We start from the raw sequence: 15,945 nt of genomic DNA on the forward strand, positions 1-15,945 counted from the left end.
CAGAAATTAGGGGAATTAATACGTTGCAAAAAGTATATTGGAACTATAATTTTGACTTAAAAAGCACAAACTCATAAGAAATATAAAACAAAACAATACGAGAATAATACCTAAATAAAAAACACACAAAAACAATATATTTAGTGACACCCTCAGCCCCCTTCCAAGTGTCACAGTTACAACAGTCCAAAATACCTCTGACGTCAAAACGTTCTGAAACGTCGAACAAGTCCAGCCCACATCATCCATAAAACATGAGCGAGTGAGTGAGTAAAGAGTGTGACAAGACAGTTTGACAACTTTGCTTCCCGTGAAATGTGATTAACTCACAATCACTTAACTTGAATTAGGTCAAGTAATAAAAACTGCTCATCTGATTGTCTGTATGCCCTTCTCTACTATTCTGCCACTAACAACTTGCAGCCAACAAGTCCTTCCTTGGTATAGGCCTACCAGTCATAAAAGCAATTGCCTATAGAAGTTACTGAGCTCAGCCTAAAAGTAGGCCTATCTGTGGTAGTGTAACATAAGTACTATAGAACTGTAACTGCTACTGAGAATAATTATGGCTAGGTCAAGGCCATGTGAAATGGGCCTCATTCACAACCCAGCCCCTTCCTTTAGTAAGTCATCATGGTTATGCAGTCATTTATTGTTGTGGAGTGATTTCTCCTGGGTCTACACTGAGCGGTTCCATGCTGTTTTCTCTCACACTTGACAATGGGCCTATTGTAACAAAGTCCCTTGCTTACGTCTCTGTTAGAAATCACTCGCTGCTCATGACAGGTCTATTGTATCAAGGTCTTCTATTGTGGGGTCAAAATAATGTTTCACAGTCTTGCCTTTTAAATCATCAACTTTATTCAAGTTATAGACCAACCTCTGTAATAATCCTTTTGGTTTTTTTTACTGTACAGTCCATGTTCATGTCTCCAAAAAGAAACTCTGAGATATTTAGGCCTATGGATTTTCAAGAATGTTGTGTAAGAGTAGGCCTAGGTCCGATTTGAAAATGTTTAAAGAAGCAGAGAGACGAGTGTTTGGAGTTTGGACTGACACTGTATCGGTATTGTATGACATTGGGTAAAAATGTGTGCAATCAGTCAGGAGAACATAAACAAAAGTGGGTTTGGTCTGAGTAAGCACCAAGCACTGGATCTGATGTCCTGTGATAGATTCATTACTCATTTACACAAATGTGAGTGACTGATCATAGGTCTTGGAGCGGAAGGCATTCATGTCTCTCCTCTCTCCTGCTTGTTATGCTTCCACACTACGTAGTGAGAAGCAGCCAACGTTGCCAAACGCTCACACCCCAGCGATGAGTCGTTCCTGCTTGTCCGGATTGCGTTGGAGGCACAGTCAGCAGTGGCCTGCAGGCAGCACAAACATTTGAAAAGTGTTACACAACTATCTTATGGATTAAAACAAATTAAAACTTGTTTTTTTTTTTACACAGATACCACACGTTTTTCCCCTCTCTTTTTTCAGGAAGTGTCACTGCCTGAGTTAGTTAGTGATGTTTTCACTTGGCATCTTGAGAACGGTCTTTCTGTCTGTGGATCGGGCTAACAGATTTAGGCTATATTAACCCAAGTATCTATGCTTCCCTGAACATATTTATTGTGAGAAAAAGAAACAGCTCAGCAGTTAAGTAATGTCTGGCATAGCCTACTGATGCCAATAACCACAGATACTTAGTCATGCTGGAGGCATGGAAGAGAGGCATCGTGAATTAATTATGAGTCAAATCATGAGTCACTGATTTTATTTCAACATTTAATACATTTTTTAGCTGTTCAGCTGCCAGCATCAGCGTTTGAAAGAAACTTATTTAGGATATATGGGGTGCAACATAACAGGTATTAGTTAATTGGTTCTTAACCTCAGTTAGACCCAGGAATGTATTGTCATTTTCAGATGTATGCCTCTCTCCATTCCAATCACATGATCTGAAAGGAGCATTTTTGGCAGTCACAGATTACTTTTGTGCAATTTTTACATTTTAACAGCTGAAGCAAAATAATTATATTAGATAGGCAAATTTTAAAAATGGCTGGGGTCATAATTTGTATTAGAGTGGGCAAAATAGCAACTGCTTAAGAGTGTTTTGGGATGACTGTCATCAATCTTCTAATAAGAAAGGAGTTGATAGCCCACGGACGAATATTACCGGATAACATGTATGAAAGCAATGTCCATGCATACCAATATCTCCTCTTTACAGAATAGTCTACAATTTACTATAAAGTCAGCATACTGTTTACTTAAGATTCAAGGAAATATGAAAGCTGACGTGAGGCAATTTCTTTTGTAATGAGAATGAGGAAGTGACGAAATGAGTGTTGTATTAATAACCATTTTACACAATCTCTTCTGGGAAGACATTCTGGTGATCTGTAATGTACACATTATCCTGTAATTTAAGTTGTCTCAACTTAAATTACAGGATAATGTGTACATTACACACCTGCAATACATACACATGATTATTGAAAACCATGTTAGAAACTCTAAACATTTTAACCTTTACACTTCATTTTCAGGACACAAATGTAGAGAGAGCTTGTCACTGCTTGTAACTACTGGTGCTCCACATTTTTGGAATTTGACAGCAGCTAGGCCTGTTTTATGGCCTGGTTAATTGTAGTAAACTGTAGTAGGCTTAGTCATTCTGTTACCAAGGAGATGTGAGGAACCATATTTGTTAAATGTTGACGTGTTAAAAGTGACAGATGGACACAAAGTGTATTGTGTGTTCTATACTACCAATCTATACCATCAATCAGGACCACAATTCATGATACAATCCAACATCACTACAATCATATCAGTTTGGATTCAGAATTAAAACACAATAGGCTTATACATATTACATACACTACAATATGAGAGAGAGAGAGAGAGAGAGAGAGAGAGAGAGAGAGAGAGAGAGAGAGAGAGAGAGAGAGAGAGAGAGAGAGACTATTGACTGGAGTCTATTGCTAACCTTGTTTGCATCTGTTGGTCGTGTCATTTCATCACTCTTCTGGCCTCATCCATGATGTCAGCCAGGACTCTGGAGTGTGACCATGACATCACAGGACACTCTTTCAACCCCGACAGACAGCAAAACACATACAGAGTTGCACACTGCACTTCACAAACTCTCTAAGCTTAATGACAGTGGCCCATTCTCAATGCCCAATGTTCTAGCCTTGCTAGGACGTGAAACGCCTAGTGATTGGATACTCTGTGGTGAACTCCGCGGAGAATCCAATCACTGTTCTATTAAGACAAGAACACTGGGCATTGAGAACGAGCCAATGATTACACTTCTGCAAGTCCCAGAGTGCAACATTCGTAATAAAATTATGTCTGCCTTGAATTCATGAATATTACCACCACCATGAATTTGAACTAGGGATGAACATCTTACACAATGGGCCTTAAAATAACCACAGTTTTCTTTCCAAAAGTCCTTTTCTGAAAAGAAGATCAATATAGCCCTCTTACAATAGCACTCTGCAAATAGAAAGACTAGTTACAGTTACTTTAGAAAGACTAATTACAGTTACTTTAGAAAGAATAGTTAGTTACTTTATAGTCAAAAGTTCAAAGATCCATGCACAGCTTCTAGGTGCTGAGCGAACCTGATGACGCACAAAGGCGAAATGCGTTGTTCGCTCTCAATAGAAGAGCATAAAGTCAAAAGAAGTGTGCGGTGAACTTTTTCCTTTTGAGGTCACTTTACCTTGAAGCAGGCAGCGGCGCGCCTCCTCAGCCTCATAGCGTAGGCCAGCGCTGTGGATGAAGTTGAGGGGCATTGGAGGCTCAGGGAGGGGGTACTCGCTCACCTCCCCGTTTACCTCCACTGTTGTGGGGCACCACATGTGGTCCGGCACCTACAAATGATTGAAAGACCAAATTTTTGTGACAGTTCTACAGGCAGGTGAGTGGAGGTGCAAAATGCACACCAGAAAAGGAGGTCTAGTGCTGGCAACCAGGAAAACACTAGCAAGAGGAGAGTGACCTGAGGAAGGCCGACAGGCTGAAACGTTGTCACATTAAAAACTTATTTATGCAACTCGGGAGTGTGTGTCACAGTTCTACAGACAGGGTCATCAGACTTACAGTGCGTTGAATGCAAGCCTTTCAAAAAGCGGATTTCGACGGATCAATAAACTGGCAAAGTGGCATAGAGTCACTGCATGTGACAAGTAATATGTCAGCAAAAATAAGATTGATTTACGGTACATGTCACTATTGTCAGTATTGAGTCTGAAGTGGAAAGTTACTCGTCACTGACCAGTGCTTTAACTCACTGCCAATGACATCAAGAGACATCATTTCAAATAGTCATTTCAAAGGCCTACAACTTAATGTAAAAAAAATAAGCCCCATATTTTAACATGTTTACATGTTACAGTTACTCATACAGTATGTGAACTGATCCGGTAGGTGACAAAACTCAATTTTCCTTGGGTCTTGAAAAAAAACTCACTCAAAATACTGAAAAACATATGGGTATGGGGCTCTCTCTTTTTTTTCTGGAAAACAGCCCGCAGCCAATGAGTGGCCTCTACGCCCCAGTACTCAATGTTAGCCTCTAGCTAACTTCTCACAGCGTGTACTGTATATATAATACGGCATTTTCAAATAAATGGAGTAGAGTAACTTTATTGATCCCCAGATCTTGACTACGTAGAATGAAAACAAGAAGATGTGATCCTACTTTGATGATGCCCTTTGACCCCTGGATGACAGCATCGTTAGTCAGCATCGTGGAGATGGAGCAGGTGCACACCGCCATCCTCTTGCCAGGAAACTTCAGAACAATAACCATGCTTTCATCAACTCCTGAAGAGCAAAACAATCACAGTAATTGTAAAGTTTATCGATAAAAACAAATCACAATGTTGAGGCATCATAGGTTATAAAAGAGAATGGCATTTGCCTGTGCATTTAAAGTTGATTTCCTGAATTAGCTGACATACTTAAAGCCGTGCTCAAAGACCTGAAACTCCTATGCACAGCCAGTTTCCAGGTGCCGGTTCCAAGTGTAGTTATCAGTAATCCAAGGAAAAAAGGAGAATCATCGCACACAGGTGGACTTAATTTTGTTGCTTTTTTATTTTGTGAATAAGGAGTCAGCGAAACGGGTTGTTCCCAAAATAAAAAAGCAGCAAAACTAAGTCACCAGTGTGCAGTGATTCCCCTTTTTTCCTTGGATACTTGCAGGATGACTTGATGAAGGAAAATGTTGAGCTCAATTACAGTACTTGAGCCAGGATCCCTATATCAGAGTACATTCAGATCGGCAATATATTTTGGGATGCACTACCTGGAGAGAAATCATTCCCAACCGCATGCACAGACTCTGGCTTCTCCCCGTCGAATGCCATGAGTACAAACTGCAGGCAGTAGACTCCCAGATCCAGAATGGCCCCTCCACCCAGGTCTCTCTCCACCAGGCGAGGGATATGTTTGAGGGGAGCGCCCAGGTTGGCATGCACCATCTGCACCTCCCCCACCTCCCCCGCAGCCAGGCGGCGCCGGATCTCCACTGACACAGGGAAGAAGCGCGTCCAGATGCCCTGATAAACCACAAGCTTACATTACTTGTTTTTGGCTTTTTATACCGATATTTTAAGAGGACAGTCAAGAGAGGGACAGGCAATGAGTGGGGAGGAAGAGATGGGGAAGGGTAGGCAAAGGACCCGGGCTGGAACCGATCCCGGTTCACCAAGCTTGCATTACTTTTTATTAGTCACCAATACCTGATTCAAACTAAATGCCTTATTAAAACTAAAATGTTATAAATAACAAGAATAATGGTGGATAGTGCATAAAATGACCAACTTACCTCCATCATAAAGACATTACTGTTCTGTGCGGTGGAGATGAGCTCTGCCACCTCGACTGCATTCATAGCGAGCGGCTTCTCGATCAGTACACTCCTGCCAGCCGTCATGAAAAGCTGGCCTGCACTCAGGTGGTGAGGATGGATAGTGCCCACGTACACCACGTCTGCAGTCAGACAGTCACACATGACATCACATTACATTACATTAGGGCAGGGATGGGGAACCTATGTATTGGGGCCTGTTTACGGTCCTCCATTCACATGAAATATGACGTTTTGTAAAGAAATCTTAGATATTACATTTGCAATACATTTAAGTTGCATTTTCATGGGACCTAGTTAAGGTGGGGTCTATTGTAAAAGTGGCCACCTTCAATATAGGTCTGAAGTGCAGGAGGAAATCCTGGTTTGTGTTCATAGTACATCCCTTAGAAGACTTAATAAAAATGAAAAGCAAGGGTCCAAATCTGCCAGAGACTGTGGAGGGATCCAAAGTCTATGTCCGTAAAGTAACTCCACCATACACAATGGAATTATGACTGATGCACCATACTAAGAATAATAATATTTTACATACATATACACAAGACTTTTCATCTAATTTCTGACTTTTCTGACGTATGGCTCTAAGACTGCACAGCCATTTTTACTCACCTATCTCTGGATCTTTGGCCAGCTCTTCATAACTTCCATACACTCGTGGGATGCCATGTTTTTTGGCAAAGTTCTGACTTTGTATGATGTCTCGAGCAGCCACTGCAACCACCTTATTATGAATATAATGAGAAGTGGATTAGTAGCCGCTGCAGCTTTCTATAGCACGGGTTCTCGAAAAGTTAGGCAAAAACACGCCCCACATCTACATTACTGATGAAGACCCCTTTTCAAACATTACATTATATTAGCATTTAGCAGATGCCTTTGTTCAAAGCGACTTACTAGGAGCAATTTAAACAAGGACAAGGTAAGGCACAGTGTACAGTTGCAACACTGATAGCATTGTCCTATACAGAGCTCTACTGCATGCTTCACCATCAGTGAAGTTTCTGCAAGTTTAGCCTTTTCTCTTAAATGTGTTAATTTGTTTGGTGACTGCTACTGTCACAACCATAAGATGTCAACACTGTCATTTTATTATATATATATAAAAGACAGTGTTGGCATCTTATGGTTGTGACGGTAGCAGTATATATATATATATATATATATATATATATATATATATATATATATACTGTATATATATAGGCCTAATTTACTTTTAATTGTGTCTGACAGTGTTTAGAAGTAAGAGCCTATTTATGTAAAAAGTTAAATGTGGAGGTTGTCCCAACACATTGCTGCACAGCCAAAGCCTCTATAGGCCTATTTTGCATTTGATTTTTTTTCTTTCCAAATTAAAACCTGTTTCAGCCATATTCTCAAGAAACAGTACCCACAGTAGCCTACTTTACACGAAGACTTGATCTAGCTAGATAGACACGTTTACACATTACAGACACACAACTCATTATCATGTGGGGTTTGCCACAAATAGGCTATAGGCTGGCTACACTGTGATAATTGTTCACTTTGCTGATGGGCTATGCTGTGATGTTCAACATGGACCCACAAGGACATAAAAGCAGCCAAACAGTGACATCTACTGGCTATGGGCCGATATTAAATGCATCCATTTTAAAAAATCGGGTTCCGTATGCGAGAACTGTAGCCCAGAGCCATAGCTGTGGCCCAATTAAAATTAATAATCAACTCATTATTTCAACAAATTAATTCGATTTCAATTGTGTTTAATTGGTTTGGGTCCCGTGACTGTTTGTGGATCGATAGCTGTAGCCCATTAGGCCTAGGGCCTATCAAATATATTACGGTGACAAACTTGTTTATTTACAAACTTGTTTAGTTGCATTTAACTTCTTAAATGGCCACTAGAACGGATAGCAGGCAATAACATGCGTAAACATTTCCTATAAAACTCCGAAACAATTAATTCGGTTCCGCCCGCTTGACAAGGCAGGTAGCCTGCATGGTTGAAAATATCACCATAACGAAATACAGAAGACGACGACGGGGGTGCCTTGGAAACACCTGACGCACAGTTTTACGCGCGATGTCTGTACCCGTGTTTGCTTCGTGATACGTTGTGTAACACAAACCAACATGTACTCAACACGTCCAGTTGCTGCTGAACTTTTCACTACCGTGTCCTGGATGAATGCATTCGTATACATCAAACTACCTGATGTTCACTCGCAGGCAAGGTCTTCAGTGCCACCACGAAGTCGTGACTGATCTTCCCTGCGCTGCAGATGCCCCAGCGGGTAGCCATATCTCCAGCTGCACGTGGAAGTGAGTACTTGAGAGTGCAAGCAGAGATCCTTTGGTACAAGTAGTGAGGACAATCCTTTTTTTGTATCGCCACAGCTATGGGATTTACGGTAGGCCTTAGCCACCATTAGACTTCTATTACAAAGAGTGAATTAAACATTTGGTAACATACCATTTCACTTTTATCACACACTTGTATCATGCAGCTCTAAGTTATACACCAAACTAGAAGCCTGTTGGGCTTGTTTGACATACAAAAGGCAGACTACATTTAATGTGTTGTCATTTGTGGGGTCAATCCAATGTCAACGTTTGATTTCCACAAACTTGCCTTGCAATTAACGACATTCATCCGATTATTGTCACATGAAAGTAACATTTGAGTAATCTAACAAACAAATATGTGGAGACTGCGAGTGGTGGTTGTAGAATACATTTGTGGATGTTGAATTATACCGCTTGGTGGAGCCAAACACACACATAAACTATGGCACGCTGCACTGTCCTTCGACGCCTGATCCAAATGCTGGCCTAACACTTGATTTGCTATCTTACAATTTAATTAATTTTGTAAGAAATCGCAACATTAACAAAGTTGTATGCCTCCGGGAGTAGCGTTGTGCTGCTTTCCCATTCACTTTACATTGATAAGGCCACGAAATGACGCACTGATGAAATGTGGCGCTGCAGGCGCTGCGCTCAATGACACACACACACACACACACACACACACACACACACACACACACACACACACACACACACACACACACACACACACACACACACACACACACACACACACACACACACACACACGAACCCTCCTCAATATCAAAACAAGCGTCCTTTCCCTTTAGTTGTAGCCTCATGCTTCACTGTCGAACGCAATCATTTTGTTTTGATGTGTGATCCCAAGATAAGGGTAGACTCAGGTGTAGGCAGTCAACAGGTATTTAATATGCCAATATGACAATAATGTGCCAATATTCCATTAGCTGGAATCTGTAATAATACCATTTCATCTTCATAATTATTGCAGAACCTGATTAATTGTCTGGTTTTAAAAACAACATAGCCCACATACTATATTAGGCTATATACTGTACGTACATCCTGACCAAATATAATCCCAGAAATATTAAAAGGCCAGTGGTTCCAGACAAAGGGTGGGACATAGGGCAGTCATGGGTAAGCCTTTAGGGCATCAGACTTGTAGCCCAAAGGTTGCCGGTTCGACTCCCGACCTGCCAGGTTTGTGGGGGAAGTCATTAACCAGTGCTCTCCTCCATCCTCCTCTATGACTGAGGTACCCTGAGCATGGTACTGTCCCACCGCACTGCTCCCTTGGGACGCCATTGAGGGCTGTCCCCTTGCACTGGTGAGGCATAAATGCAATTTTGTTGTGTGCAGTGTGCAGTGATCACTTGTGTGTTGTGTCACAATGACAATGGGAGTTGGAGTTTCCCAAATGGGCTTTCACTTCATAATATAACCCTTTGACATTTTTTTTCTGATGGCCTGACAAGACTAGGAAAGGTGGGGGACATAGCAGCAGTGTTATATAGCTGTAGTTTCATAGTGTCATGCTCCTCAGCGGGGTGTTTTAGTCTATGTACAACAATTTAAATGTCCAGGGCTGAGCCCGCTTCACCCTCACCACTCCCCCCGTGGGCAGGCTCTCTCAGCTGGGGACATGATGATAGGCCCCACCCTGCTTTCCCAGCCTAGAGGACGGAGGATGGTGGGAACTAGGCACAGGCTGGCTTGTAATTGGGCGCTATTTTTATCCTGACGCACACAATCTGTCAAAAGGCTCTTCCCCAGAGGCCGGCCGCCAGCAGCCTCCTCAAGCCGCGGAATTTAACCCCGGACAACTCCAGATGTGATGGAAAACATCTGGACAGGAGACAGGACAGGCCTGAACAGGGAGGACTGGCTCGTCGACAATGCACTTTTCAGTTACAGTCTCGATTATGGAATTATTATGGAATATTGTGGAATAAAGGGATGACGAAAGTACTAAAGTACAGGCCTACTTGATTCTTATCTAATCTAATGGAACGAATCAAACTCCTTCACAACACTTGTATTTTGAAGGTTACCGAATTTCAACTTGAGCCAATACACTTCATTTATAGTCCCTATTATGGCATATTATGGTATTCAGAGTGGTTATCCAGAGTGAAGTAGTATACTAAGTATATCTAATCTATTAAGTAAGTAGTACATCTAATCAATTCTAATCTAATGTAATTTATCAAACTCCTTCGGTGCAGCTGCAACTTCAAAAGGTTACCAAGTTTGATGAAAGAGTAACTCCAACCTGAATAAAACATACAGACAAAAAAACTTTCATTTATTACTTTAATTTAAAAAAAGATTAAATGAAATTTGTTACACATAGTAGGTATTGAAACATGTTGATGTTCTCCTTGAGTACAGGTTACATTAGGCACAAAACAAGAATGCATACATCATTTCTTTTTCAATTCTCTCTTTTACCCCAAACTACGAAGACAGAGGAGAGAGGATTAACGGTAGCAAACTGCATTAAGTTTCAAAACTGTACAGAGTGAAAAAAGGGAACTAGCTTCCTACTAGCTCAAAAGTCTCAGTTGTGTTTTGAGAAAATAGAGAAACCACTGTTCACTAATCGTTTGATCAAAATGTTTTGTTTCCCTCTCTGGAATAGCAAAGCATACAAATTCTTTTAAAATGTTGAAACATTAGCAGACGCACAAGAATGTGATTAGGGCTGAGCAACACAATATTCAGCACAATGTCACAAATATTTTGAAACCAATAGTACAAAAGACATTGAAAACATCCAATACCGTATTAAATGTACTTCAACATAAAGCACTTGTTTTGTTTTGTTGAACATGACGTACTGTATAATGTGTATGCGTGTGAGTATCCTTGATTCAAAAAAGGCGGAGACATAGACAGTAAATATGAATATGTAGTGATGGAGGATGACTATGCATGAACAATCTCTGCATTTGTCTGTGTATAACTAGCTGCATCGGAAATCTTTGGTTCTGCCCCAAGAAAAAAAAAAACACTGCTTTTATTATTAGCCTCAATGGGTTGGCTAAAAATAAAGCGGTTCACATTCCAATGGCAAGAGATGTACAGATTCACCGTTTCGCAGCACAGCAGTATTACAACTTTAGGATTCTAGAATTAACTCTTGATACACTTCATTCACACCAAAGCTCTATAGGCAGCGTATTTACAGCTGGCTTTGATGACTCAGAGAAAAAGATATTGCTTTAAAAAGGTGTAATCGCTTCCAACTAGCATCCCAAGAAACAGCCATATTGGGGAGAAAATCACTTTTAAAACAATCTCCGCTCAACACTGTTTGTCCATTATGTTTTTCTTTCCTGTAGGGGCTGACCAGTGAGGGGGGGCCTTAGTGAGAGGAGGACTGTGTGTGACGAGAATGAGGCTATTTCCCTTTCCCATAAGGGGCTTTCTGAAAACAAGCACCCTGGCAGAGAGAGAGAGAGAGAGAGAGAGAGAGAGAGAGAGAGAGAGAGAGAGAGAGAGAGAGAGAGAGAGAGAGAGAGAGAGAGAGAGAGAGAGAGAGAGAGAGAGAGAGAGAAAGAGAGAGAGAGAGAGAGAGAGAGAGAGAGAGAGAGAGAGAGAGAGAGAGAGGCTTGCTGTAACTACTGTTTGGGCTGCATCTGGATAAAGCATCAAGGAGAACATGGGAAGTGGTCTGGGGTCCTCGACTTCCCTTCTTCTCATTTCTGCTGTTTCCCTACCTGTCTAATATACTGTAAATATGGGCAAAACTACTACTGTACTTCCACAGGGGAAAAAAGGAAACACAAACTTGTGTTGTGTGTATGCATTGGGGTTTTGTACTAACAATGTGCAATGGGACTTTGTTATAGAAAAACAAAACTAAAAAAAAAACGACAACTACAACATTTAGATCACACGCTGAGTGTGCTGTCAAAGACCCTTATTTGCCTAAACTTGTAGTCAGCTGCTGGTAAGTTAGTGTGTGCAAGGGGGAACATTTGGGCTTTGGCTTCTTGGTACTCACAAAGGCCGACTGGACACTGCTGTTAGACAGGTGGCGTTTACATTCGGCACTGAGGCGACAGGAGAATTTACACAAGACTATTTACACAAGGAAAAAAAAAACGTGGATCCCACAAAATATCACTATTTTGTTAGTGAATCAATCAATTAATGATGAACCAATATGCTATCAATATGCTTAATAGGTAGGCTAATAGCATCACCAAATCAACCTTTCAACCAAGAAATTTTTTTCCCAAAAAACACCTGGATTCCTCCATGTGTCTGAGCCTTGCAAAAGTTTTAAACAAGTGCAATTGCGTTCCATTTGTAATCTTTGTGTCAGTGCTCACTGCCCTGGTCCGTCAACCCAGGCAGCCAGGTCTTGCCCACCAAACCGATGGCCAGACGGCAGCTTGCGTGGTTTGCTGTAGCTTAGCCGGATAGGATGAGTCCAGCCTGCCGTGACTGACTGGACCCGGCCCCATCACGTCTGGTGTGTACTGTAAGCTGCTGCTGATGCCATCTGATGTGCATGTTTCATAACCACAACCATAATCTTTGCTGCGAAACAGAGACTTTCATATGGGATTGCAACAAAGCAAGGAGCACATTCTTTCCTTTTTTTTTTTGGTTGAGCCCACTTCCTTATTAAAATAGAACAGGTAAAACAAAGACCTCCTTTTCTTTTTGTTTTCTTTTCTTCTTTTTTTGTAGCTACATGCTCATTGTATTCCAAAAAAAGCATGCAATTTCCTCTATTCTTGGTACTGCAACGAAACATGACAGTGAGCCAATCACGCTGAGCGGGAGATACAACATTATATAAGCACAAAAAATATATTATAATTGCACAATTACAGGGTGGGGCTTTGTGGGGTTTGGATGGTAAATTGTCCAAAACTTGGCACCCCCTTCTTGGAAAAAAAAAGAGTTCATATATTTAGGGCGATGGCACAGAGACTTCTAAGAGACGGTTGTTTTTACGCTTGCAGGCCGCGCTACTGCCGTTCTTCAGGCCGCTCTGGATGAATTTGACACACACCTTATCCTGCTTGAACTGCACCAGGAACCTGCAGGACAAAACACAGGGTGACGTCAGGTTAGTGTTCACCCAGACATGTACTGTAGATATTTAGGATTGGCACTAGAAGATATAGGCTATAAGATATATCTATCTATTAGAGATGCACCGGATCCTGATTTTTTGGATCCTGCCGGATACCGGACCCACTGCTTAAGATCCTGCCGGATCCGGAACCGGATACCGGATCCTACGAAAGGGTTGAAACACATAGCCTACTCACACACCTGGGCCCTTTTTATCACGTTGGCTCAAACTATTTTGAATGAAAAGCCTGGGTTACCGGATCCTGGATCCTGGAACCAGATCCTGTGAAAAATCCTATTATCCTGCCGGATCCGGAACCGGATCTTGGATCCGGTGCATCTCTACTATCTATCTATCTATCTATCTATCTATCTATCTATCTATCTATCTATCTATCTATCTATCTATCTATCTATCTATCTATCTATCTATCTATCTATCCATCTCCAGTGACGTTCCTTGGCTGGTCACTTACTCGTCTGAGATGTCGACGTTGATGTGGTCTCGGCCCGCTGCTGCTGCTCCCGTGCGTTGGAGTTTGGTGATGATCTCGATCAGATGATCGCTACTGAGCAGGAAGTCACCCTTGGCAGCAGAGGTAGTGCCCTGTCAAATAGGAGGGACAGCAGCGTTTACCACCCATGCCAAAAATACAGTTCCTCACAGAGGGGAACAAACTCAATGTACACCTAGCCCTCACCCCATCCAAGTTGAACTGGGAGTTTCACTGTATGCCTCCTACATAACATAAAATCACATAGTGGTGAACAAAATAGAATTTGGGTCACTTCAGGTTACAGTCTGAACAAAGGCTTACTAAGGGTCGCCCTCCTACACTGCTGTAGAGCATTTTCGGCTCACTTTTTTTGGTCTTTCTGACTTTATTTTATGACAGGACAGTGAGAGAACTGAGTGGGGAGAAAGAGACGGGGAGAGATCGGCAAAGGACCCGGGCCGCCGGCGTAGCAGCCCAGTGCCCTACCGTTAAGACAGAGAGAGTAGAGAGAGAGAGGTTCCATTGGCCCATTGTTTCCGGGTTCTATTATTGCAAGGGGGAGGGGGGGAAATCCCCCTTTAGGCAGACCTAGGCAGACCTAAGGACTGTTCTATTCAATGCTAGGAGCATTATGACACGTCCCTTTGGGCAGACAGGAACCTGGTCATGTTAGGTACCCATAGAAACCTATTACGTTGGCATATCTCTATACATAGAATCTCTGGTTAAGAGCCACGGCAGGGCCGGCCGTCTCACCTCTTTCAGTTTGAGGGCGAAGAAGCCATCGGTCTGTGTGCTGACGGACACGCTACTGAGATCAGGCAGCGGCACACTGGCCTTCACCTGGCCCGTCTTCTGGTCCGCCAGGACAAAGTTGTTCTTCGTCAACAAGAAAAGCCTGGGTGCCCCCTAAAGCAGTGGGAATAACAAACCACATTTATTTAAATGGTTGTTAATTAAAATAAAATTAAAAATGTCAGAGAATAAGCACACCTCAGAAGCATAGGTGCTAGACCAAACAAAAGATCACTGAAAGGAAAATATAGGTCCGCAACACTGTTCAATACACCCAGAAAAAGTTTAATGGCATATGCCATTAAACGTTGTCTGGGAGCATCGAATAGTGTTGCGGACCTATATTTTCCTTTCAATTAAAAAAATTAACTATTTTCATTGGATAAATCAACCTGTGCTGTTTGACTTTGCCACTGACCTTGCCATTGGCTCTGTTGATCTTATTGACGACGTCGGCCAGGAGGATCTTCTCCTCCACCATACTGTTGAGCTTCTGGTACTTGGGGTTCTTGTTGATCTCCAGGTAGTCACCTTTGAATGGTTGGCTCACACTGGAGGGAGAGAAAAGGTCAAATATTATTGCAAACAGATAGTACAAAATACTATAATCTGAGGAGATAAAAGATATTGGCTGTACCATATTTGCCCTTGGAGTTTGATCCTATAAATGATTTATTAATTGGCACTGTAAATGTATTACTGTTGTTAATTATTGGCATTGGCTCTTTACCTGCTTGGATAAAGGGCCTTCTTGTCCTTGAAGATCTCGCTGGCCTGAAGTTTCTCCTCGTAGATGGCCTTTTTCTCCTGTGTGAATTGGCTCCTATATTTCTTACACTGAAGCAATAAAGTACAAATCAGCAGTTAATTATCTTTTAAGGCATCACTGAGCAATCACGGCATTGCTGACTAATGTGGACAATGCGTCATTAAAACTTTTAAACATGAACTTGGGGCTGACCCTCCACAGGTGGAAGATTCTTCTGAGCTCCTTGTGTGTTCCATCCAGGAACTGGTAGCTTCTGACGGGCCACGTTTTGTCAACGGGGGACATGGAAGGCATGGTCTTCTTGAGCCCCAGGAAGTATTTCTGAATCTGAAATTCAAAACAGAATATGATGACTACTCCCATGTAGATCAATATTATTACTATTCTTGAGTTGCAGTCAAGGACACCATGAGAAACATGTGTGCTATCTAGATTTATAGCTGGTGTAGATGCCTTACACACCACGCCATCTTCTAACATCATATAATATGGTAGCCGTGAAGATAAACACATCACTCAACAGCCTACTAACAGTAGAGTCAAGGAAGACCATTAGCAAG

At 41.8% G+C, this 15,945-nt stretch overlaps 2 protein-coding genes across 5 annotated transcripts in view; both read right to left on the reverse strand.

Annotated features, from left to right (window-relative positions):
* Window positions 1-425: 425 nt before the first annotated feature.
* On the reverse strand, window positions 426-8,225 carry LOC134460841 (trans-1,2-dihydrobenzene-1,2-diol dehydrogenase-like). The gene is made up of 8 exons (XM_063213421.1): window positions 8,085-8,225; window positions 6,500-6,611; window positions 5,846-6,009; window positions 5,324-5,576; window positions 4,715-4,839; window positions 3,733-3,884; window positions 2,990-3,097; window positions 426-1,373 (listed from the first exon to the last, which is right to left on the reverse strand). Exons 1-7 carry the CDS (start codon window positions 8,172-8,174, stop codon window positions 3,013-3,015), a joined length of 981 nt encoding a protein of 326 aa, XP_063069491.1. The 5' UTR covers window positions 8,175-8,225; the 3' UTR covers window positions 426-1,373; window positions 2,990-3,012.
* A 2,301-nt stretch (window positions 8,226-10,526) lies between these two features.
* Window positions 10,527-15,945, reverse strand: part of myo1b (myosin IB) — an 82,165-nt gene continuing 76,746 nt past the window's right edge. For all 4 annotated transcript variants that reach the window (XM_063213425.1, XM_063213424.1, XM_063213423.1 and 1 more), the window contains 6 exons: window positions 15,578-15,712; window positions 15,347-15,453; window positions 15,035-15,167; window positions 14,578-14,730; window positions 13,801-13,931; window positions 10,527-13,287 (listed from right to left, as the gene is read on the reverse strand). In XM_063213425.1, coding sequence (XP_063069495.1) covers window positions 13,158-13,287; window positions 13,801-13,931; window positions 14,578-14,730; window positions 15,035-15,167; window positions 15,347-15,453; window positions 15,578-15,712 — 789 coding nt within the window. In that variant the 3' untranslated portion in view covers window positions 10,527-13,157. The remainder of the gene's footprint in view (window positions 13,288-13,800; window positions 13,932-14,577; window positions 14,731-15,034; window positions 15,168-15,346; window positions 15,454-15,577; window positions 15,713-15,945) is intronic.

Source organism: Engraulis encrasicolus, chromosome 13 (assembly GCF_034702125.1).
Source record: "Engraulis encrasicolus isolate BLACKSEA-1 chromosome 13, IST_EnEncr_1.0, whole genome shotgun sequence".
Taxonomy (NCBI): Eukaryota; Metazoa; Chordata; class Actinopteri; order Clupeiformes; family Engraulidae; genus Engraulis; species Engraulis encrasicolus.

Coding starts and splice junctions, on each gene's coding strand:
- LOC134460841 (XM_063213421.1), bottom strand. CDS start 8,174: ATGGCTACCCGCTGGGGCATCTGCAGCGCAGGGAAGATCAGTCACGAC. Junction 4,840..5,323: donor TGGGAATGATTTCTCTCCAG/GTAGTGCATCCC, acceptor TTTGCTCTTCAG/GAGTTGATGAAAGCATGGTT. Junction 3,098..3,732: donor CGCCGCTGCCTGCTTCAAGG/TAAAGTGACCTC, acceptor CTGTCTGTCGGG/GTTGAAAGAGTGTCCTGTGA.